The 24,447-nt window shown below is 42.5% G+C and overlaps 1 protein-coding gene across 2 annotated transcripts in view; it reads right to left on the bottom strand.

Annotated features, from left to right (window-relative positions):
- SLC9A2 (solute carrier family 9 member A2) overlaps window positions 1-24,447 on the bottom strand; it is a 38,144-nt gene that overhangs the window by 9,758 nt on the left and 3,939 nt on the right. The window contains exons 2-9 of one of the 2 annotated variants that reach the window (XM_050921798.1): window positions 19,480-19,943; window positions 15,831-16,081; window positions 10,413-10,553; window positions 6,863-7,080; window positions 4,173-4,375; window positions 3,207-3,296; window positions 1,835-1,905; window positions 649-810 (exon numbers count right to left, since the gene is read on the bottom strand). In XM_050921798.1, the coding sequence (XP_050777755.1) occupies window positions 649-810; window positions 1,835-1,905; window positions 3,207-3,296; window positions 4,173-4,375; window positions 6,863-7,080; window positions 10,413-10,553; window positions 15,831-16,081; window positions 19,480-19,943 (1,600 nt within the window). The remainder of the gene's footprint in view (window positions 1-648; window positions 811-1,834; window positions 1,906-3,206; window positions 3,297-4,172; window positions 4,376-6,862; window positions 7,081-10,412; window positions 10,554-15,830; window positions 16,082-19,479; window positions 19,944-24,447) is intronic. The other variant, XM_050921809.1, reaches the window with a different exon arrangement.

The following is a 24,447-nucleotide window of genomic DNA, read 5'->3' as shown; positions in this document are numbered from 1 at the left end:
AACTCACCCAAAAATGTCATGCTCTCTCAAAATTCTGTACAGGTTGGATTAAACTACAGATTTGATTGAGATACTTTTCAAAGTGCCCCTGAAACCTTCTTTCCAGCTGCTGTACCCAGGGCTGACCCTAGACCAAATGGACCCCCCTCCCAATTTGTTAACCTTTTGACTAACTTACAGCAACTTGAGCCCAGTGCCCCCAAGCCCAGCACCCTGGGTGGTCGCCTGCCCCTAAATCAGGCCATGGCTGTACCAGCTGCTTTCAGACGGGCAGGCACTGTCTCACAATTTAGACTCAGCTCCATATGGGAATGTGCTGCACTCTGGGATACTTGTGCCATCAGGCTCTTCACCTGAAAGAGCAAAGGTCACCTTCAGTCTCTGTGGGCTGAAGGTGAAACTGAGCAACAATGAATCCCTTCACTTCTCTTAGTGGGCCAGTGCCCAAGCGACCCCAAAGCTACAGCCACCACTCCCACTGATGGCATTCATTTTAGATTCATCGTAGGCAAAATGGTAATTGCACAGTCAATGTCAAGCAACACTAGGATACCAGCCTTAAAGAAGACATGATGCCTGTACACAAATGGTGTAGTATAATAAACCCACATACCTACACGGAGATTCATACACACTGAGTTTACTCACTTTAGAGAAGCTGAGGACGGGACTGTACTTATCATCCCACTTTCTGCCATCTCAATGGCGTGTTTGATTTCCAGCTTCTTGTACAGGGAAACAATGCTAGATTTGGGCTGGTTCTCCCGGATTAGAAGTCTCCGCAGGAATTTATTGTCAAATTTTTTAAACCTGTGGGGAAGGCAAACCAACCCAACCAGTTAGCTTCTGTTATAAATAGTTTGGGAAAGCAAATATTCCACAGCTACAGTGATGGGGATGGAGGTTACTCTCTGCGGGATGGACTTCGGGCCACGTCAATCAAATATCAATGAATGAGGTAATCAAGGATCAAGTAAATTTTTCTCTGCTGGGACTGGCCTCTGTGTGGGCTCTTCCATTCATCCTCTAATGGTGACTTTTAGCTTTTAATTGTGTTGACTTATTGACAATTATTATTTTTAATTAGCAATTTACCTAAAAGAGAAAGGGAGCAGTAAATATTACTGTAATAGCAACAAAAAGGCCTTGGCTTGAACTCACTGCCTTTCATGCTCTGAACTTTTAATGGCCCCTTGATAAAGAACATTCAATTTTGTTAAAAGTTCTCGCCTCTAGTGTAGCAACTAGATGCTTACTGAACCACTATTGATCCTCCTCCTTACTAAGTTTGAAATAAAACCATCAAGAACCACGCAACAGACAATCTGCTGTTCTAATATTCAACTCCTTCAGGCACCTCAAAGTCAACTAGTTCCTGAGTCTTCCTGTGACAAGATCCAAAGGACTCTACTTGGTTTCCACCAAGCAAGGAGCTAAACCTATGCTTCAACATTACAAAGCTGTACAGGCTGGAATAGCAAAGCAGGCTGGGGACTACAGGTTTATACAAACTCTCAAAAGCCATGCAAAAAACATTGCAAAAACAGCCAGAAATGGGGAACGAATGGTTTGAGGTGATGGAATTCCATAGCTGGGGTCAGAGGGCTGGGTTTTTACTCAGCCTTAGGTTTTTGTTCTGTTTTCTTGTGGTTTTATAAAACTATTTTGTCTCACTGTGTAACCCATGCATGCTAAAACCAAAGCAAACAGGAGTAAAACCCCGAGGCGTAAATCTGCTGCCTGACTGGCTGCTTTTGCTGTTGGTGAGCCAGCTCATCCACTCAGCCAACTTAGTCTCCCATCTACCGTAAAGAGTTTTAAATAACATTCTTACCTATCTTTCCAAAAGTTGTGACCCCAGTGTCCGCACACATCTTCAATTCCAGTCTTCACATGATCAAAGAACTAAAGGCAAAAATACAAATTCATTATGAATTCCCATGGACATCATTTAGCTTGCTCTTAGATGTGATTCTTTAATGATAGCTTAGTTAAATCACTAAAGTCTTGTCTGCATTAGAAAAGTTTAACTCAATCAATTCAAAAGTCAATTGAGTTAAACCAGTGCAAATCTGTAAAGTAGAATCACAGAACCACAGGGTTAGAAGGGACTGCAAGGGTTAATAGATGCCCTAAAACCTGTTTAGTCTATGTTTAAATTGCTTCAGACTGAGTGGAAGGATTATCGAGTGATTCAAGCACTAGCCTAGGACTCAGGAGACCTGGCTTCAATGTCCTACTCCACCACAAACTTCCTGTGTGACCTTCGGGCGAGTCACTTAGGATACGTCTACACTGCATCTAGGAGCAAGCCTCACAGCCCAGGTGTACAGACTTTTGCTAGCAGGACTCATGCTAGCATGCATAAAAATAGCTGTATAGACATTGCTTTGATGTTGTAACTTGTGCTCTTAAACGGCAGTGGATGGGAGGGGCTTAAGAGCCTGAGCTCCAGCCCAAGCAGCAACATCTACACAGTATTTTTAGTGTACTAATGTGGTCCCCGCAAACAGGGGTCTCTGGACTTGGCTCAGAGGCTCGCTCCCAGATGCAGTGTACACATCATCAGGGTTAGACCGTCAAAGGTATTTAGGTTCCTAAATTCCACTGAAATCAACTGGAGTTCAGTGCCTGAACACCTTTGGGAATCTGAGCCTTCATCGCTCTGTGCTTCAGTTTTCCATCTGTAAAATGGAGATAATAGCACTTCTCTACTGCTCAGAGGTATTCTGTGGGTAAATACGTTACAAATTGTGGTGCACCCAGAGTGGGATTCACAAACCTATTTAGGCATCTAACTATGGGAGTATGTATCTTGGATTCAGAGAGAAATTGATGTAAGGTAGGGTTAAACTGGTCTAAGTGTGTCTACATTAGGGTTTGCACTGGTTTCACTAGTTGAATTTAATATCAGTTTAGTTAAACATGTGCCACTGTTCTAGCACAGACAAGTTCTAAAACTGCAGCAAATTTGTATATAAAGAGTAAAAGGAATGTAATTTTATCACAGCAGATCAACAAATTAAAAAATGAACAATCCAAAGGCAAATTATATGTATATATATATATATAAAAAATAAAGTTTATCTCCTTGTGGCACATGCACATTACAGGTCAAATCTGGTCCTACTGAAGTCAATGGGAGTTTTGCAATTGCCTTCAATAGAGCCAGGATTTCACCCTATAATGCTAAAGCAATGGCATACCCGATTGTAAATTTCTTCACTGACTACTGGCTGTTTTTTATTCGATCTTTTAACATCAAGAAACTCCACCAGTGGGCGAATTGTTATTCCCTGTACAGAAAACAGAAAAAAAAAAACTTTGTTGACTTATAGACATAAAGGAATAGAGATATGCATTTCAGTCATTTGCCTTCTTTTTTTTTCAGTCAAAACTGTGACAATCAGCCTGGGGGTCTTCATGGCTTCTCAAAGACAAGTATGGTACAGTAGTTTCAAATATGAATTCATCCCTGTAATTAGCAAGTGTTGCATTTAGTCAGCAATGTGCTCCCTCACATAATACAGTCCCCACAAGCAAAGCAGAAGTGAAGGGAATCTCCAGACTATGATTGATGTCCATAAAAAAAGGATGCATTCATCTGACAAATCCTATTGGTGACTTGCCACTTGCTAATAGCAACCATTTTTTTTCCAATAAAAGTTTTTCAAGGATTGCATAATGAAGAAAAACAATCAGCTTTTGAAACCAGAAAACTTTCTTATTTCAAACACAAATTTGCTACATTCTCCGTCAGCTATTGTTTTAGAAATTGAAACTCAGGGCTGACTAAATAGAAAAATGGAAATTAATATTGAAGAGTAGGTGACCGTGGAATTTTTGGTTAGTATTTATCGTCAATTGGTTATTTTAAGAGAAGGCACCAATTCTGGCTTGCCCAACATGCTATGTTGGCTTTTAACACTTACTTATGGAGGAAATGTCGTCTTTTTATTTTAATGCTACTTACACATTAACATAAGCTGTTAATAAATACCTGACACACCTTTGCTGCCTGGCTGCTGGCTACACTGCATTTTTAGGTATGGTCATACGACAAAACCCTCTGAAAAAGGCTCATTCAGGCAGATTAAATGTTTTGATTTTCTTCCAAATGCTTCTTCACAAAACATCTGGGAAGCAAAACCTGACAGGAGGAGAGTTCTCACCTGAATGAAAACGGTAAAGAATATCACCACAATAGTAGCAGTAATGAACAATTTCTTTCTGGGGATCACAGCAACAGGAAGCAGAAATACAAGAGAAAAACAGATGGCTCCTCGGAGACCTCCATAGGCAATAATGAACTGGTCCTTAAAAGTTAGAGGAATTGTCCGGAACATGTTAATGATCTGAGTCAAAACAAAAACACCTGAGGAAAGGATGAAAGACAATAGTCAAAGGGAAAACTGAGGTGACATGGAAAGCCTTATCGTTGCTGATGTTTATTTTTATGACACAGAGTTTGTTTGTTTTTGTTTGTTTGCTTTTTAAGAAAGGAAATGTCTGTTTACCAGATTGAGAGATTTTTAGTTTAAAATATTGGGTAACATTTTCAAAAGTGCCTAAGAGACTTAGGATCCCAAGTCTTATTTTCAAAAGTGATGTAAGCACGCCAGTGGCTAAGTCTCACTGAAAATCAATGGACTTTAGCTCCCAAAGGCTAGATTTACAAAGGTATTTAGGCACCAAGGTGCACCTGGTGAAATTTATATAAGCGTCAAAGTTGGTTAGGTGCCTAATTCCCACTGAAAGTCTATGGGAGCTCAGTTAAACTCCTAAGGACTAGATTCACAAAGGAATTTAGGCACAGTGGTGCTGTGTGTCACAACACCTAACTGTTAGACAGCTAGAAATCATCTGCATTCACAGTCAGTTCCCCAGCCAAGCTAGCCTATGGGAGATGCTAAGTAGAGGGTTATGTCCTAAACCCCACCTTTCTCAAGCTCAAGGAGTTCGAACCTAAATCCACATTCGACAGAGGCACCTCCCTCTGCTTTGGATTCTCAGCTGTGAACTCCCTTGAAATTAACTTCCTATGTTGTTTTTTGCAAGAAGCCAGTGGGGAGAAGAAATAGGCGCTCCCTCGTAGCTTTTAGTCCAATGGCACGATACTCACCTGGGTTGTGGAAGACCCCTGTTTCAAGTCCTCCCTCCACCTGAGGGGGGGAAAGGGAATCTGCCACTTCTCATGTGAGTGTCCTAGTCACTGGGCTATGGACATTCTGATACGGGAGTTCCCTCACTTTCCTGTTGAAACTGTTCCACTGTTCCATATAATTAAAGAGGCATTGAAGGAGAAGGACAGGACTCTGCGTCTCCCACGTCCTTGGTGAACACTAGGTGTCCTAAACACCAGACTATAGAGTCATTCTCAGTTTGTGTGCTTTCACTCTCTCCGGCCCAATGACCCTTTAATTATTTATTCACAGTGGAACAGCTTCAACAGGAGAGACTAAGCCTCAGATCAGAATACCCTGTAGCCAGTGGTTAATTCCTTCTCCTCTCAGGGACAGAGGAAACTTAAGCTGGGCATCTCCCACATCCCAGATGAGTACCCTAGCCACTGGGCTAAAGGTTATGAGGGAGCTCTTCCTCCTCGCCACGTTTAAACAGACTGGATTGGGCCTGCAGGCGAGTTAGGTGGAGAAGCGCCTATCCTCCTCTGGTACATGCACTGCTCTGAAATTTAGGCATTCGGACACCTAACGTGAGGCTGCAGTGCGCATGTGCAGAGGTGGAAACATAGGTGCCTGCAGAACTCTTAATGCAAAAACTCAGGCACTGAGCTAGTTTGACACCTATAGGGTTGGTGGCAGCTGACGGGGGTGGGGCTTGTGAATCCCAGTGGGGCATGATTCTGGGATTTAGGTGCCTAAAGAGGCAGCTAAGCACCTAACTCCCTTTGTGAATCTAGTCCTAAATTACTAAAGCACTTCTGAAAATCCCACTAGACACTGATCTGAATCTTTAGGTGCCTAAATATCTTTGTAAACCTGGCCTTAAGTGCCTAAATAACTGTAAAAAGGAGACTTAGACACTTTCAAAAATGTTACCTGTTGTCTCCAACACACAAAGGCTCAAATCCTGGAAACAGTTACATGCTTAACTTTACCTGAATAAGTGATGAAGCCAATGGGTTATTCAAATGACTAAAGTTAAGCATGTGCATAAATCTTTGCAGTATAGTGGCCCAGAACAGGAGAAGCCAAAACGACTCTTTGAAGGGTTTGTTTCTTCTCAACATACAGAAGACACTTTCTTCTTTTCTGGGTTTAAGAACCATATAACACAGTAAACAGAAATTTAACTATGGTATCTCCCATTGTAACGCTATTGGTATTTCTGACCATGACTGACTTGGATAAACATACAAAACATTAACTAACTCTTATTTGTTTCCTTTTTGTGACACTGCCAATAATTTTGGGAATTTTTCTTTAGTTTTTTGTTTGTTTTTAAACCACTTTCAAATAAAATGCTTGTGACAATGATGATGCTTTATGGTTATGGGAATTTATGGACTCTCAACCTTTCATGAGCACAAGACTGAGCTGAAAGTAATCTTTTGAAAGCAGACTAATCTCTTTGAAATAAAGGACATTTAAATGTAAGGAGACCACTTTGTGACCTACTGAAACTCAGCTTTATCTATCCCTACAGCTCTGACCTGAAGTCACCTGTTAATAGTGAGGGAAGAAGTTATTAGTCTCTCATATCCAGCACAAGCAGATATTCAGCTTTCCCCTATCCTACACAGATTAGCTATTACTTTTTCACAGGTCCTGTGCCACTAAAGATGCATGTTTCACTTGTAAAGAATGTTTAAGAACAAAGTTGGATGTCAAGACTTTCTTACCCAGTGCACGCCAGATCAAACAGAAGAGGAGGGTGAAGCTAACAAAGGCCCAATTCCATTCATGGTTTTTTCCAACCGTGGACACTCCCATGAAAATAAAGATCAGGGTCTCACTGACACTGCTCAGCATCTTCATGAAGTATTTTATGGTTGTGTAGGACTTCTGGGAAACATTCTCCTCCACATACTTATTCATGGTCATGGCACAAGCTGTTATCCTGCAAAGTTAAAAGTTAGTGTTTAGTTTATTTTTTAAACCCATTCATCTAAAAAGAACACTACTGCAATATTCAGTTAGGAAGGGCTCCCTTTGATATTGGTTGTCTCTTAAATAAAAAGCATAATTAATTCTACCAACTACCTATTTTCAATTATATATGTAGAATGTATTTATGTAGGGGGTTTTCCCCAGAGGTGTGTTTTCTAAAGAACTATTAGTGCGGAGAACCTCTTCTCACAGGCTGATCCACACAGCCAAATGAAAGGCCCTCTGCAGGGTCACTCAAGATTCTAATGCTGAGCTTCCAAAACAACCCCTTCAAAGAAACACAATGCAAGACATCACACATGTCCTTCAGCATACGTATGTTGCCAGCATGAGTGAGTGAAATGGGGATGTTCGGTACAATCATCCAACATAGGAGGGAGAAAGCAAGGCTTACTAAGACAGATACAGACAGCAAGGGCCAAGGACTTAGCAGTTTCTTTCTATTAAAGGACAACATTCATATTTCTCCCTTATTCCTCTATGTCCTCTGATAACAAGTATTTCTATGTCCTTGTCCATGATGGTCATAACTCAGTATAATGATCTATTTCTGTCATGGACTGACTCTGAGTAGGAAAGAGATGACAGGGTAAAAGGCTCAAAAAGGTCTCAGTGATTTAGGTGCCTAAGTTCTATTTTCAAAAGTAACTTAGGCACTCAGAAACCTAAATTTCACTGAAAGTCAATTTTGACTTTGAAGGAGAGACATTTTGATTTCTGATTTCAATGGGAGTTTGGCTCCTAGAAGCTTTTTAAAATCCCACTTCGTACCTATCTGCATCTTTAGGCAACTAAATACCTTTAAAAGTCTGGCTGAAAGTCACTTTTGAAAATAGGACTTAGGTGCCTAAGTCATTTAGGCAGTTTTGAAAATCTTACCTCTTGTCTACAGAAGGACTTCAGCTGCCAGTGTAGCTGCCCCAGGGCAAATCCCTAATAATGCATGGCTATGTTTTATTGGCACCAGGGGCGGCTCTAGGCATTTTGCCACCCCAAGCACAGCAGGCAGGCTGCCTTCAGTGGCTTGCCTGTGGGAGGTCCGCCAAAGCCGTGGGACCAGAGGACCCTCTGCAGGCATGCCGCTGAAGGCAGCCTGCCTGCTGCCCTCATGGCGACCGGCAGAGTGCCCTTCCTGGCTTGCCGCCTCAAGCACGCACTTGGCGTGCTGGTGCCTAGAGCCGCCCCAATTGGTACAGGATGATTGGAACCAATGTGGTTTAATTCCAGCCTCAAAACCACAGTAACCTACACTTGTAAACAGCTATATCTGTGACTGAAATCCCATTGTAGAAAATACCCTATTTCTTTCATTATGTTTTTCATATGTTCTGACAGCTGGTTTATTGTATCACAGGTCAAATGTCCAATTTTTTTCTTGTACTTTGTGGGGACCACTCCTTTAGGGCTTAGCTTTTTCCCAGGTGCCATCAGATGAACATCACATTGAGATTTTGAGGGCAGTACTCTCATACTTTCTGTGGTTTAATTTGACAACATGAGTGCTGCTAATATGTTTTCCATGGAGCTTACTATACTAAAACTATTGCCAGCTAATAATGCTTGTGATTTAGGGTATGTCTACACAGCAAATCAGCAGTGAGTCTCAGAGCCTGGATCAACTGACTTGGGCTTGCAGGGCTAATGCTGTGGGACTTCAAACAGCAGGGTATATGTTTGGACACAGCCTGGAGCCTGGGCTTTGAAACCTGGTGTGGGAGGAGAGTCTCAGAGCCAGGGCTGCAGCCCAAGCCAAAACATCTATACTATTATTTTCAGTGCTGCAGCACAAGTCCCACGAGCCCAAGTAAGTTGATCCAGGCTCTGAGACTTGCTGATGCAGGGCACTGTTTGCTTTGTACATGTACCCCTGGTGTCTTCCAGTTCTCAGATGGTCCTGTCCCTTCAGTATTCTGCAAGCTGCTCAAATAAACTTTTAGTCACTCAGCACTTATGTCATAATGGAATATTGCAACCAATATATGAGCAGGCAAAGTGACATCCAAATAGATGGCCATAAGAATAAGAAGCAAAGTGACCAAGTATTTACCTCAGGTGTGTGTGTTGAGAGCATGATCCCTAGCTGAGACTATCGAACAACTGTCCCTCTTGATCTTATGTGTTTGTGGTTAAAGGGATATGCTGTCACCATACAGCTCTTTGCTGATTTCCCAGTTAAAAACTGGTTTCATATAATCCTGCATAAGAGTTTTTGGTCAAAGCACATGAAGCCAGTGGTTTGCAGATAGAGATGGAAAGATGTGTATCCATTTTGCCTTTCTGCATGTGGCCCCTGAAAAACAGCCTGCACTAAAGCTGCACATTCCAGCATGCGACCATAATCTACTTCCTTATATGTTTAACATGTTACAACACTCAGAGTCACAGAAAATTCTGGCTAAACTTGGACCTACACTCTTCATCCTTCTGGTATTTGGGACATTGTTTTCTATTCTCCAGTAGGATCATGCCTCTCCTGTTGGAGAGACTTTCAGGAGAGAGGGCCCTCAACTGAGAATATTCAGCCCCTAGTCACAGAGTCCCATCTTTGAGACAGCCTTATCACCCCTGTTAGTCATAATCACCCCACTGGGGCACTCATAGCGAGAGATCAGGCCAAACTCACTGAGGGCTCTAGAGATCTGAATCAGCATCTTTATACACATCCAAAATTGAAAGGAGAGCCAATGCAAGGTACAGAACACAATGAGACAGCTTGTGCTCCCTTTATTTCTCTGGGTTTGAGGCTGCTGGAAGATAGATCAGTTTCACTTTCTGAACAGCCTGTACTTTCTAGCTCAGGCATAGTATGCTGCAGTCATCCAGTCTGGAAGTGGCACTATGGGATAACGAGGACTAGGACTGTCTTCTAGTGGAAGATTTTCCCTCTTCTAGTGGAAAGAGCAAACTAAATGTCCTTGAAAACCAAAGAGGGAAGAAGGTATTTCTGGTGATAGATGCTATTTGTGCATTAAAAATCAGCAGTGAGTCCCAAATGACTTCAGAATAATGCACTACATTGAGCAGCTGTGGGAAGATGACAATGGGAGAAGTTGAGGTTGTAGTTAGTGACACTTTCTCAAAGTGGTACTCTCTCCTACTAAAACTGCTTCTATCATTTCCTGATTTAGCTTGATCTTTTGTCCAGATTCCAACTTCCTTCAGATACTGGGAGACAGTGTTCATACTCTAGATGAGAAAGACTAATAGCTGAATATATTAAGTCCTTGACTCCTCTAGGATCCCTTGCCACAGCCAGAGCCGTAAGTGGCTGATGAGTCTTACCCCAGTAAGGGGGAATCCAGCTCTTCCCTCTCCCCATGACAGGCACGATGGAGAATGGAGGGGCAAGTCTGGAGCATACTGTGCTCTGCTGATCCCTGACTAGCGGAAGGTTCCCAGGAGACTGCAGTATGATGAGCGGAACTGGAAAAAGAGGAACAGGTTTCAGGAGGGAATGAGCTTAGCGTAGAAATGGATGCCCAAAAATGCAGGTTGGGTGGGGCTAGGGATAGGCCATTACCACTCACACAGCAGATCCTCATTGTGCAATACTGGCCCCAGCAAGCTTAATAACAATCTCTTTCCTACAATGCTGTCTTCCTGCAGCCTCACTTATTGCTAATGAAACAGAGACCAGTCAGTGCAATCTGGAGCAGCCATTTGCCTCCTCTTTGAGGGCTGGCTCTGTCCCCGGACAACCTGAGGATGGAGGAGGAATAAATTTAGTTTAGAGCTACCTTTGCATCCCCTGGCCCTCATCTGTGCTGAGCATGAGTTTGACATTGGTGAGGATTGTGTCCAGTATCTCCTTATTGTATCCCCAGTGTTTTTATGCAGATGTTGAGTAAAACTGAAACTAGGATGTAGTCTCTGGGTCCCTGCAGTTGTGGGCTCTTTGGGAAAAGGAGCTCAGCATGACAGGCCAGGACCTGTCAGAGAAGAATGGGTGAAGATCTCATTCTTCCCCCCTCAACACCTTTGGTTTGGCCTGAACATATTGTCCATGATAATGTAGCCGTTGTCTTTTGCCAGGACTCATTAAGATTAGCCCAAAACCACTTCCAGAAGGCTGTGTGAAGCAAGGTGTCTAACCAATATAACATTTCACCTTTCTGACTTTCTGATTTATTGGGAAGCCTGACCATCACAGTGTACAAACTAAATAGAAAATGAAATTAAATGTTAGATTCTATTGCTTCCCCTCTTAAACTTAATTCTTATCATGATTACAGACATGTAGGAAAGCCCTGCAGCTCCAGAGTGAGTCAGCTAGTTTTGGGAGCAGTTTGTTTTTGGATCCTGAGCTAATGGAGACTGTGCCCGGATGTCTGAAAATAATCTGTCACCAGATTAATTTGTCCCTCTGTAACTTAATGCATCTCATATATTTAACCACTAAAATTTAAAGGGACCGCATCCTAATTTTTGATATATATTTTTTCAATACAATATTACTTTCACTTATTGAATGTCAGTAACTGACTTAATTCAGTAATGTACCGAGATTGAGTAGTGCTATAAATCTTCATTAATCTTCAAATGATGAATATGCTACAATTAGTCAATGTACAATTTTGCATTTGGTAGCTCTTTAGATTAGTTACTTCTATTTGAACAAAAAATCCTATGTGAGTTTCTTCATTTGGAAAAATGAAATTACAAGATAGCTACCACACTTCTAAAAGGTGCAAAATACAAATATTATTTTAATATTTTCTTTCCAATGAAGGTTAATATTGTCAACATAATCTGCAAGTGGGAAAGCCTAGGTGTTCTCTTCATTTTGTTTTGTACTTGCTGTTCACATCCAATTTACATGTAGCTCCTGCATTCTTTGCTCTCAGACTGTTGACTCTACTATGTTAAAATCAGGAAAAGAATAAAGGACTGATTACCATCAAATTGTATTTGGTCTCCCTTCGACTAATGTAAGTCCATTTGCACAAACAGTGCAGTTTCTGTTGTGGCTGGAATAAACTAGAGCTCTGAATTCAATCCTCAAGTTTCTTTGACCTACTAAACTTAACTCTAGTTTCAGTGCATGTTTCTTTTAGGATGTTCATTCGTTGTTGCAAAAAGAGAAACACATATTAATAATTCTGCTGTTTCACAGCCCTAATAAAAATTATAAAACAGAAAATGTAGTTTTATAATTTGAGGTGGGACTAGACTGAAAAATTCAGCTCCGCTACTACTGTTTCTAATTCATGGTTTTGATTCAGGTCCAGCTCTAATTACATCATAATACATTTCCTCACCTTCAGAAGAGAACACTCTAATAGGGACTATCTAGGAGATGATTAATCCATTACAACCTACTATTTTTTATGAGTCATCTGGCCAGGAGTTATAAATGGCTGTTTCAAGAATCACTTGTTCTCATGACAAGTATGTTGCATGGGACATTTTGGCTAAAAGGAAAAGGCATTAACTCCTTTTTTCCCTCTTCTCCTCTGGCTTCAATCAATTTCCCAGCTGCACACAGGTGAGGAGACAGGATCAGTAGACATTATTTATTTGATAATGCTGCATTTTCCTCTCCAGTAATTTACCAGTGCCACAACTATAATATGTCAGCTTCAATGTTTCTTTCATTCAGGCAAATGGAAACTGGATTTTAGAAGTTCAGGGCTAAGTGGCTGTGATACATGAAAACCGAGAGCTGAGGGGTGGGGGGAAGAATTTATTTGAAAATAATCTGAAATTAATATTTGAAACAGCATGTTTTAAATTAAATGTACACAGCCTTCCATCTGCATTGGTATAATGATTCACTGTTCACTCATCTCTGGCACCTGCAGCTATCACGTATGCTTCAGACATGTCAACAACCTTTTTCCCAAAATGTAAGGATGATAAAGTAAACACCGTTTTCAACCTCATTTTCAAAACAGAGAATACTCTGATTTTCTAAATAGTACATTACAGTACTGTTTTGATATTTCATAACTTCTGTCTGGAAGCCACTAGACAAAAGCGGCTGGGGTTTAAAGTCTTCTACAAATGATGAGATGTCTGGTAGTGCTGTCTTCTCCAAGTACTGCACTACAGTGTCAGCACTCACTGTGAGCCCAAGTCCTGCTGTGGGACTGAACCCACGGCCTTCTAGTTTTTGCTGTTCAAGATGCCAGAGGAAAACCTGGACCGGTTATTAAAATTTGTATTTCAATGCCACACACCACATGCTTTTTGTACTTTATTAAATTAAGAGGTAGAATATGCTTTTGCCCTCTGTCCAGTGTATGAGGCAATGCACAGCTGCACTGCCCCGAGGGGCCCTCCGCCCATATGCTCAAGGGGGGGAGAGGAAGAACAGATGTACAGTGTCTACTTATCCTATCCACAACTGGAAGGCCCAAGTAGACACCACGGAAGAATAAAGGGAGAAGAAGGGAGCTTACTCCCCACATGGGCCCACAGGTCAGGCTATAAATGATTATTATTAATCTATTCCAGAAATGACCAAGCACAGTGTTATGGATATGGCATGTTGTGGGACAGAGTAAAATATTTAATAATAATTAATATGTATAAAGTAGTATAAACATGAAACAAGTTTAGAGTAAAAACACATTAAATGATAAATATATTGTGGTCATGTTGGAATATCAAATAGTAATAATACTACCTACCACTTCCTCCATCTTTCATACTCATGCAGGGGCCAATCACATGTTGACACTAAGGCTGTCATAGTAATGAATATTTATCCATACAGCTATATACTTTCAGTATTATTCTGCACCCACGTGCTTATTCCATTTACACATTAGGAGACATGCAGTGTAAATAGTTTTACATTAGGCTCACATTGTCCAGTTCAGCATTTTCATGCAAACTATTATGACTTTTTTATATAATGCTTCACGTCCCTTTTTGATATGGGAGCCCTTTAAGTACATGATCATATGCTGCCAATGACATTTGACTAAGTACAGGAGGAAACTGGAAACCACACAAATACTATGAATAGCAACCAGTGGAAGAGATGGGTCATTTCAGAACTAGGTCAAATTGGATTTGTATGTTACTTTATTTTGGTACATATCTGAGAAAGAAACATATGCATCCTTCAGTTCCGTACATTCATTAGCATGCCTTCCACTTCTTTCTCTTCTTCTTTTTGCGGGTGGGGAGAATATTTCTCTGTTTATAGTACTTAAATAATTAGGGTTGTTTTCCCCATTTAATTACTTCTTAGCCCTGGAAAATCTTAAATGACCACATCAGTGATAAATAAACAATCCTGTCTTCAATCAGATACTAGAAAAGGTTCTAAAAACAACAAAAATTTCACCAAATATTAGAGATACTAAGTAGTAACTTTTAAGTTTCATAAAATGTTATAGCTTCTAAAACCTGACTGCCTTATGTTTGTCAGTAGAACAATGCAATACTTAAGTGAAAGAAGATTGTTCTTTACACAATATTGCTTGAATCACAATAAACTGTTTTAATTTATTTGATGTCATGATGGTCTTTTCTAAAACTTAGGTCATTACAGGTCATTTTATGCAGTACAGGAAGGGTGACTTAGTTCTTCCTATTGAAGTGCTATGGGGGAGCACTATAATACTTTTATCAGTCAAAAATAACAGAGAAAATATTATTTTTGTATGTAATTACACACACACACACACACACACACACACACACACACACACACACACACAAAGGGTTAGATTCACAAAATGATATAGGAGCCTAACTACCACTATAGGTGCCTAAATTCAAGAAACAGACCCGCTGGGATTCACAAAGCCCCTGCTCAGCTGCCTCCAAGCCCTATAGGCATTTAAACAAGCTCAGCACCTAATATTTTTGCAGTAAATTTCCCTAGGTGCCTATGTTTCTGCATGTGCATTGCAGCCCCATGCCAGGTATCTGAACACATAAGCCACAGAGCAATTCATGAACTGGGGAAAGAAATGCATTCTTATGCGGCCAAATTCAATAATCACACTCAGAGTTCGCATGCCAGACTGGGCCCCTATAGACAAGTTTATACAAAACAGCGGGGGCACAGGGGGAAGGAGAAGGAGGATGACCATCTTTTGCATAACTTATAGCAGCAGTTAGGATACAAACCCAGGAAGTGTGAAACCCCTGGTGCGAGTTCCCACTCCGCCTGATGGGGAGAAGGAAATTGAACTGGGCTCTGTCACCACTCAGGTAAATGCCCTAGCTGTGGGGTTATGGGATATTCTGAGCTGGGAAGGGGGTCCCTTCAGTCTCTCTTGCTGAAGCTGTTCCATGGTGAATAAACAATTTGAAAAGTCACAGGGCCAGAGAGAGAGAGAGAGAGAACAAGCATGAGAATTGCTGGGAATGACAAAACACAGTCACTGCGAGCTGCAGGGGGTCAATGTGGACGGTCAATGTCAGCAAAATGTCTTGAGGTTGCCCACCACTGATCTAGCCCCAAGAAGCAAAGATCAACAGTTATTATAAGATCACTTTACAGCAAGATTCTGAAATTCTTAATCCCATTGGTCCTAATCTTACTCCCAGTTTAGTAAATGGGAGTTTTTTCATTTAACATTAATGGAACAGCATTGTCTCCATTCAACAATACTTATTCAAACAACTAAGTACTACTCATTGTGAGGTACAGGCTGCAGAATCTAGCCATCACTGATGTCTGGCTTTGCGTTGCCATTTGGTGCTATTATTACTAAAGTACCTTTTTTGTGTACTTACGCCATAATGCCTGAGAGGTGAAACATTTCAGCTGTTATGTATGACAAGTAACTGTAGAGGAAGACAAAAAGTGGCTCAATCACTCGGATTTTATGGGTGAAACGGGTTGTAAATGCTGCCACAAATCCCAAAAAGATTCCAATCAACACTCCACCGATCCCCACCACAACGAATTTAGCAATTCCAGCAAATACATCAATGGTCTCAATTGTGCGCATCTGGCAGAAAGTCTTGAACAAATTGTACAGAACCTATGGAGAAAAGAAAGCACATTATCCCAATTCCTCTCAGTGTCACTGTAGTCCTGTATTCCAATGGAAGACTTTGTATTTTTGTCGTTACTTTGAATTAACTTTAAAAATATGCTAAATAATTAATAATCTACTAATATATTTATAATATGTATATATATATATACACTATTTTTCATCCATAGATCTCAAAGTATTTTACAAAGGGGGATAAATGTCAATATTCCTGTTTTGCAGATTGATTTTGCAGACACTGAGGTACAGAAAGGCAAACTGACTCCATCAAAGTCACCCAGCAGGTCATCAGCCACACCAAGAATAAAACTAAGTTCTCCAGATTGATGCAAATTCCTGTGTCCCATCTATGCTGCCAATCATTTTCAGACTTCCTAACTTCACACTTTCCCTGCCCGAGGCAAGATTTTTCAGACTCAAAATGCGAAGAAAAGAATAGAACTATTTGTTTGATCACCAGTAAAATCAAGTAATTCCATTAGACATTTGAGGCTGTGGGACAACAGGTCTGAAAACATATCTCCTCAGCCGAACTGTGACAGATGCAAACCCTGAATGGCCACAATGCCTCTTGCTCCTGCCAAGTTCCATTTAGAACAACATGCAATGTGATGACCTGGGTTATATTTTAAATATAATCAACTGATTAGAGCTGTGCAAAATCATAACCAGAAGCCATGAGTAGGTCTGTAGCAGGGTGGACCTCTGCTCCTGCCCTGAAGGGGATAAAAACAGCCCTGGGAAGGGGCTGGGGCTGGAGAAAGCAGCCTTTAGGCTGGGCTGATTGGGGAAGTGGCTGCAGCTGGGGCCACGCCCCAAACTGAGCCACAGGGCCTAATAAGAAGGCCAGGAAAGCCAAAAGCAGCCAGTCTCTCTCTGACTGGAGAGGGAGACAGGCCTGGCTGCTTGGGAACACACCCGGGGGACCAAGAGGAAGGCAGGGCTTGGGAAAGGCCTTAGGAGCTGGGAAGCCCTAGGCCAGCAACTCCCCAGGCTGCAGAGCTGGTTCCAGGCCTCCTAGGTACTGGACCTGCAGAGGGGCAGCCGGAGGGTGGGTAAAGGCAGCCAATCCAAACCCCTTGTTGCCTGTGATGATCGGCTGATACACTGCAGTCTGCCCCAGGGCACGGGGGCTAAACAGAGACTGGCAGTAGCCATGACTGAGGCAAAGAGGGGATAGTGGGGTGAGGGTTCCCCTGGGAGGGGGGGAGACCCAGTTAAAGTGGCACTGGGGTCCAGGGAGGGACACGGGGGCCAGCAGTGGACAGGTGGATCACTGGCCTGCAGAGGGTGCTCTGGGCTGGAATTTGAGCTAATTCCTGAGGACGACCAGCAGGAGGCGCCGCGGGGGTGAGTCCACACATCTACAAGGTCCAGTGCCAATCTACTGGGCCTTCTAACAATCACTCAGATATCTTTAAACACTCACTGCCTCTGAAGCGGAACTGAATTGATTATAAACTCCCATTGACTGCAGATATTCTGACTCTGGAACATTTATGGATAAAAATAGAAGCCCAAACAATGTCTAAAACAGACCAATAAGAGACTTCAAAAGAGCTGCAAGGTGAAGGTGTTAGCATGGTCAGCTCATCAGCTGAACGAGGCCAGTTGGCCTCATTCGGTAGATCCATAAATTGTGTCCTCTGTATCTGACCCCAGGAGGCACAAAGTCTCTGGGATAAATGATTTCTTTAGAAGCAGGTAGGCAAACATGAAGACTGTAACAAAGATCTGCAGTCTGGTTACAGCACCACCACTGCGGTGTATGTACAGAATGGCGGGTGGGAGCCAAGGTCATTTTGATCATGGCACACGTATTTCAGGCCTCAAAAACAGTGGGCTTTTTAGCAAAATCTGCTCATTTGTGTTTAGGTTAGATGCTGTTTGACTGAAAAGTGATCGTTTTTGTTGAAAACAATTACACAATGAGAAGGCTCCATATAAATACGAAGAACAGCCATTCCCCAAATATTGATGCAAACAGAAACCCCTTTGCATGAATGATTGTTAAGACAGGCATAGACATGTCTGAACCAAACAGCCATTTGGAATTGGAATTAATATTTGCCTGTGCTGTTTTTGCAGTACTGTGTTTGGCCAGCCCTAATACCATCATAGACATGATAGAGAGATTAAGCTACAAACTAACAAGAAAAGTCAGGCTTTAAGATAAGCTTTAAAGAGAGGATGTGATTCAGTGGCTTGGAAGGAGACAACATCAAGTAGATTGGGACGCGTAAGTGGAAAAACAATATCCCAACTGTGGAGGATCATTGGAAGGGAAAGAAAAATGGCCAATACTGAAGGATCAGATAGAGTGGATGGGGGATATGATGTCAGTGAGATAGACTGGAGAAGATCCTTTAGAAGTTTAAAAATCGGGAAGACAACTCATTGTTGAATTAGGAGATGAATAGGAAGCCAGTGATGGAGAACAGAGAGAGAGGGTTCCAATTCATGGAGCTGTCTGGTCCTTATGACATGTGGAAAACTGGAGTTACATTGATCATAAAACAGGACATTACAGGACTGATTACAGGAGATTATTTATGCATGGGTAAGGATTTCAGGAGAGATAAGGCCAGGTAAGAATAAATGCCAGTAATAGTCGAGATATAGTGACAGAGGATTTACACGTGAGGAGGTGGATGGCTCAGGGAAAGGGTAATGGGCTCTGCAGACTTTCATTTGTAGGTCAGCATAAGAAATTCAGCTCAGCTGGTTAATCATTAGACATCTGATGGCTGCTTGGTGTCCTATAGGAAATAAGTTGGTGATCTCAGTGCAGCTCCAACTGGAAAGGTGCCCACATCAAATTAGCACTAATTGGAAACTGGGCTTGTAGTCTCCATGTGATTTGAACTATTTCTGGGTGTATCCATGGGAATCCACGCTGAACATCTCTTCTCTCCTCCTCTCCCCCACAGACATTTCTGCATCTGGGGAAAAGCTCTAAATTTTTATTAAAAATCTGACAGAATTCAATGATAAATACCTGAAAACTTCAGATACCTTGATATAACACAACCTGATATAACACGAATTCGGATATAACACGGTAAAGCAGCGCTCTGGGAGGGGCGGGGCTGCACACTCCAGTGGATCAAAGCAAGTTCAATACAACGCAGTTTCACCTATAACGCGGTAAGATTTTTTTGGCTCCCGTGGACAGCATTATATCGGGGTAGAGGTGTGTTAAAATCTATTAAATATTTATATGCCTCCATTCAATATTAGCATGTAGGTCTAGTGTAAAGAAAGAATTTGATAAACTGACTTTGGCTCTCAGTAGATAGTGAGAACTAGATAGAAAGACATATGGCATGATGGTGCCATGCAGTCAAGTAGCAGCAACAATAATTGTTTATATAGTAACTTACCACCGTTATGGCATCATTCAACAGAGACTCTCCAAACACTAGGATGTAAAGCTGTTCATTGACATGAATATTTTCAAAAACAGCCAGCACTGCCACAGGATCCACAGCTGAAATTAAGCTGCCAAAGAGCAGGCTCTGCAGCAAAGTGATATCGGTCAAGCCAAATATTTCAATCTGGCAAACTGCAAAGAGGGAAAGCCCAATGCCAATAGAATTCCAGAGCGTGCCCACTACCGCATACCAGAATATAGTACCAAAGTTCTCAAAGAACAGACGAGTTGGCATGAAATACCCAGCATCGAGTACAATCGGTGGAAGGAGATACAAGAAAAAAACATCGCTCTTCATTACAGGTGGGGACTTTTCCTCGGCTCCAAAAATAATTCCACCCAGTAGTAATCCAACCAGAATAAGGAGGCAGCTCTCAGGCACGATGGAAGGCAACTTGTAATAGAGATGAAAGCCTTCAAGGGGAGTTCAAAACACAAGAAAATAAAATAGTTACTTCTCCAGAATCTACAAGCAAATCATGCTGTTTTATTCTTTATACTAAAGAAATAATAATCATATGATAACTTTATTTTCACTTCAAAGAAACGTTCAGAGAAGCAGAAAACAAACACACACAATCTCATTGTGCAGCAAGAGGTGGGGATAGAATACAGCTCCTGTTTGGCAGATATATAGATTTGATAGTCATCTCCCAACCTGCCCGTTCACCAGGCAAATCCAGACCATGCAGTAAATACACATGTAAATGAGCGGTAAGAGATCTGACTTGACATTTGTGCACAAGTTTACCATGGCTGTGCACACGGTTGTGGAAATTGTGCACTCTAATTAGGCAAGAAGCCACTTAACATTTTGCATACACAATTCTTAAAATCTGAGCCTTAGTGCCTCATTATTTCACAATTCTACTGAATACCCAGTGTGCTGTCTGCTGTACAAATACATAGAAAAAATTTTGGAAGAGATTTTCAGTGGTGACCTAAAGGTTCCATAACCTATAGGCCAGGGCCGGATTAAGGTAGGGGTTTTAGGGGCTGCAGCCCAGGGCCCCACAAAAATAAATCACAGGCAGCAATCTCTGGGCCACTAAAAGGGGCGCTCAGGCAGGCTGCCTGTATGCTGTGACTCCACGCCACTCCCAGAACCAGCCAATGGGAGCTACAGGGGTGGTGTTTGCAGGCACAGGCTACGCATGGAGACCTGCTACCCCCCTCCCCTCAGGAGCCATAGAGATGTGCTAGCAACCAGCCGCTTCTGGGAATGGCATGGGGTATGACAGGCAGGCAGGCAGCCTCAACCCTGCTGCGCCACCGGCAGGGAGTCACCTGTGGTAAGCGCCTCCAGGCTGGAACCTGCACCTTGCACCCCCTCGTCCACCCCAACCTCCTGCCCCAGATCAGAATCCCTCTCCTGCACCTAAACTCCCTCCCAGACCCCACACACCCTCCTGCATCCCAATCCCCTGCCCCAGGTCAGAATCCCCTTCTGCATCCAAACTCCACACCTCCTTCTGCACCCCAACCTCCTGCCCCAGGTCAGAATCCCTGCCTGCACCCAAACTGCCTCCCAGACCCCGCACCTCCTCCTGCACCCCAGTCCCCTGCCGCAGCCCCCTCCTTCATCAAACTTTCTCCCAGAAAAAGACTCTTACACAGGGGCCCCACAAAATCTAATAACCCCAAGCCCACAAGAGAGTTAATTCGCCCTGTCTGAGGCATCCAGACAGTTCTGTTTTGCTTTTAGGATTTGACATGAATGTACCTCCTACTCACCAAAGATACATTTCAGGTTCGGCAGATGCCAATCTTTTCCATACCACCCTTAGCTATATTTAACCCTTGTAATTATTCATGAATGGAAAATAGGGCTTGTTGAAAATCAAGAGCAAACAAAGCCCACCCACAAGATCTACAATTCCTGGCTAACTGAAATACCCGTGGTTTTAAATGGGTGGTACCATTCATAAATATGGTAAACTTTGACTGTGGTAGTAAACATTATCTGACTCCCCACACTTAGAAGATATGGTAATATAAATTGATTTAGGTCCCAACTGAAAGCCACTGAAGTCAATGGCAGAGCTGCTATTCTCTTCAATGGGCTCTAGATCACGGTTTAATGAGCCTCTGACACATCATGTTACATTTTGTGAATTCATTCCATAGATGCCAACTTCCTCAGTTCCCAGGGGGGTGCTCAACCCCTACTGTGTCCCAGGCCCTGCCCCCACTCCACCCCTCCCACCAAGTCCCCGCCCCCACCCCACCTCTTCCAACCCCCACTCCATTCCAGGCCCCACACCCACTCCACCCCTTCCCCCAAGCCTCCACTCCTTCCCTGCCTCTTCCTGCCCTCACTCTGTCCCAGCCCCACCTCTTTCTGCCCCACTCCTCCCCCCAGTGCCTCCTGCATCCTGCTGAACTGCTGATCATGGTGGGTGGGAAGTGATGGGGAGGGAGCTGATCCGTGGGACTGCTGGTGGGTGCTGATCACCCACTATTTATTTCCTATGGGTGCTCCAGCCCCAGAGCACCCATGGAGTCAGTGCTTATGACTCATTCTATTTAGAAAATAGCTTATTTTCCCCTTGCAAGTGTGTTTCTTCTGCTTCATTTTTCCTCTGAATATCAAGAATGTCAAATCTGATCAGACTTGGCTTCGCTGGAGGATCGGTTGGGGACGGAGGGATCTTTAGGTAGCGCCTCTCATTCTTAACGCAAGGGATGGAGAAGTGGAACCTTTAACAAATACATCAAGAAAGTGTTCTTCAGTCACTGAAGTTTAATGGCTGTTAACATACACACAATTTTTTAAACAGCCTGACTCTAAATTCCTTCCCGTCTCAGAGCTATCTACACACAGAAATTGTACCAATTTCACTATATTAGTACAGTTAAACCAGTACAATCCCCCTAGTGTGGGTATAGTTACACTGGGATAAAGGGCTATATTTCTATAGCTATTCCCATACAGGAAGGAGAATAAGCTAAGCCAGTATAAGGGCTCGTCTACACTTGTCTAATGACTTCAGTGAAGACACTACCTATGCTAACAGGGGAGTTCTCCCATCAGCGAAGGGAATCCATCTCTCCAAGAGGTGGCAGCTAGGTCAACAGGAGAATTCTCCTGTCAACCTAGCACTGTCTACACCAGATGTTAGGTTGGTTTAACTGCATCGCTCGAGGTATGGAATTTTCATACCCCTGAGCAACACAGTTATACCAACCTAATTTCCTTCTGTACACCAGGCCTTAGATGCCTTTATAGAGACATAATTGCATCGCTACTCCAGATGGTACTGATTTAACTATTTCAGTACCACTCACATCCACAAACAAAACAGTTAATTTGGTGCAAAAACTTTGTGCACACCAGGCCTCAGTTTCCCAACTTTTGATCTTGTGACATATTTCACTAGTTTTCTGGTCCTCAGAGAGTCTTCCAGGGTAGACAAAGGGTGTGAGCAGATGAATAGTGAATGTGTGGTGAGCTGGGCTGTAAATCTAAGTCACGCGAGCACACTACAAACTAACTATCTGTATGGATCTTGGTACCATGCACTATAAGTTCCATAGTGCACTTTGATCTACTCCCATTTCAAACAACATTAATTGCATCTAGACAAGCCCCATGTCTGAATTTCTCGTGTAAAAAGCAAACAGAAAAAAACTGCAAACAAAAACCTTACAGGCCTTTTTTATTATACACCATAAAGATATTTTTAAACTAAAAGGGCACAAGCGTAATTATTTTTTTCTGTTACAGGGTACCCATACAGCAAGTTGGCCCTCCAAAATATGTCTAGCTCACGTAAACTCAGACTTTTTTTAATTTCAAGAATAAGAATCTGAGTGAATGTGGAAGAAGCTGTCAAACCCACTCAGCAGAACCTGCAGTAAGACACCTCCAGTTTGCTGCTTGGTCACAACAGGTGAGGGCTTTAAGAGACATGAGAACAAGCCACTGGGGACCATAGGTGGTGCTTTGCACTTTCCAATCAGTTCCATGTTGAATTGTCATGCTTCGTACTGGTTTCTGCCATGACAGAAGAACAAACTTTCCAATGAAGAGAGTGAAATCTCACCTGACCCCTGGAGTCAAGTTTCACAAGTTTCTGGAGCTGCTCCTGCCAGAAGGATTTCAATTTTTCCTGCTAGTTATAGCCCTGTGTACTTGTCGTGATCAACTGAATCAAAAATTTTCTTTCTGACACCTGGATTCTGCACAGGTAATATAAAAGCACAACTATGCCTTTATTGCAGCAGGGTGGAGAGCCGGCAACTTCTAGCTTTCATGAATAACCTTTCATTGTGCATCTGTATTTTCACAGGATGGCACAGTAAGTGGAAATATACTGTACTGTGTATACAAAGACATTGGGCTAGGTTTACTGAAACTAGCAGAAGACAATAGAAACTGCACCTCAGTATGTCAGCACTGAAAAGAAAGACTTTAATTAATGAAAATTCCAAGTCTTAGTGATAATGCTATTACTGCCACTTAAAATACTGAAAACTGGTTAAAGGAGATTTAGGTAACGTTTACAAAAGTGCCCCAAGTGACTTAGGAGCCTCAGAGCCATTTCCAAAAGTGACAGCCTAGATCCAAAAAGGGACTGAGGTGCCTAACTGCCACTTCAGATGCCCAAGTCCAAACTTTAGATCTTCAAAACCTCTGCTCAGCTAATTAACCCTGGAAATGCCTAAATTTCTGCTAGTGCAAATGTGTAAAGCCATCGAAGTCCTGCCACTGCAAATCTGCTCAGCAGCTAAACTCTGGCAGATTCTCAGACTAAGCATTCCCCTGTCTCTCCTGCCTGTGGGGCCCAATCCATTAGGCATTCTCGGAGCACACCTACATCACACAAAAGACATCCAAAAGGAGGTTCCCCTCGTGGTCAGAATACTCAGGCAGATGTGGGAGTTTAAATCTTCACCCTGTCTAATTTGAAGCAGA

This window comes from Gopherus flavomarginatus, chromosome 1 (assembly GCF_025201925.1).
Source record: "Gopherus flavomarginatus isolate rGopFla2 chromosome 1, rGopFla2.mat.asm, whole genome shotgun sequence".
NCBI lineage: Eukaryota > Metazoa > Chordata > Testudines > Testudinidae > Gopherus > Gopherus flavomarginatus.
The sequence above is the reverse complement of the archived record's forward strand: the minus strand, read 5'-3'. Positions and strand labels throughout refer to the sequence as shown.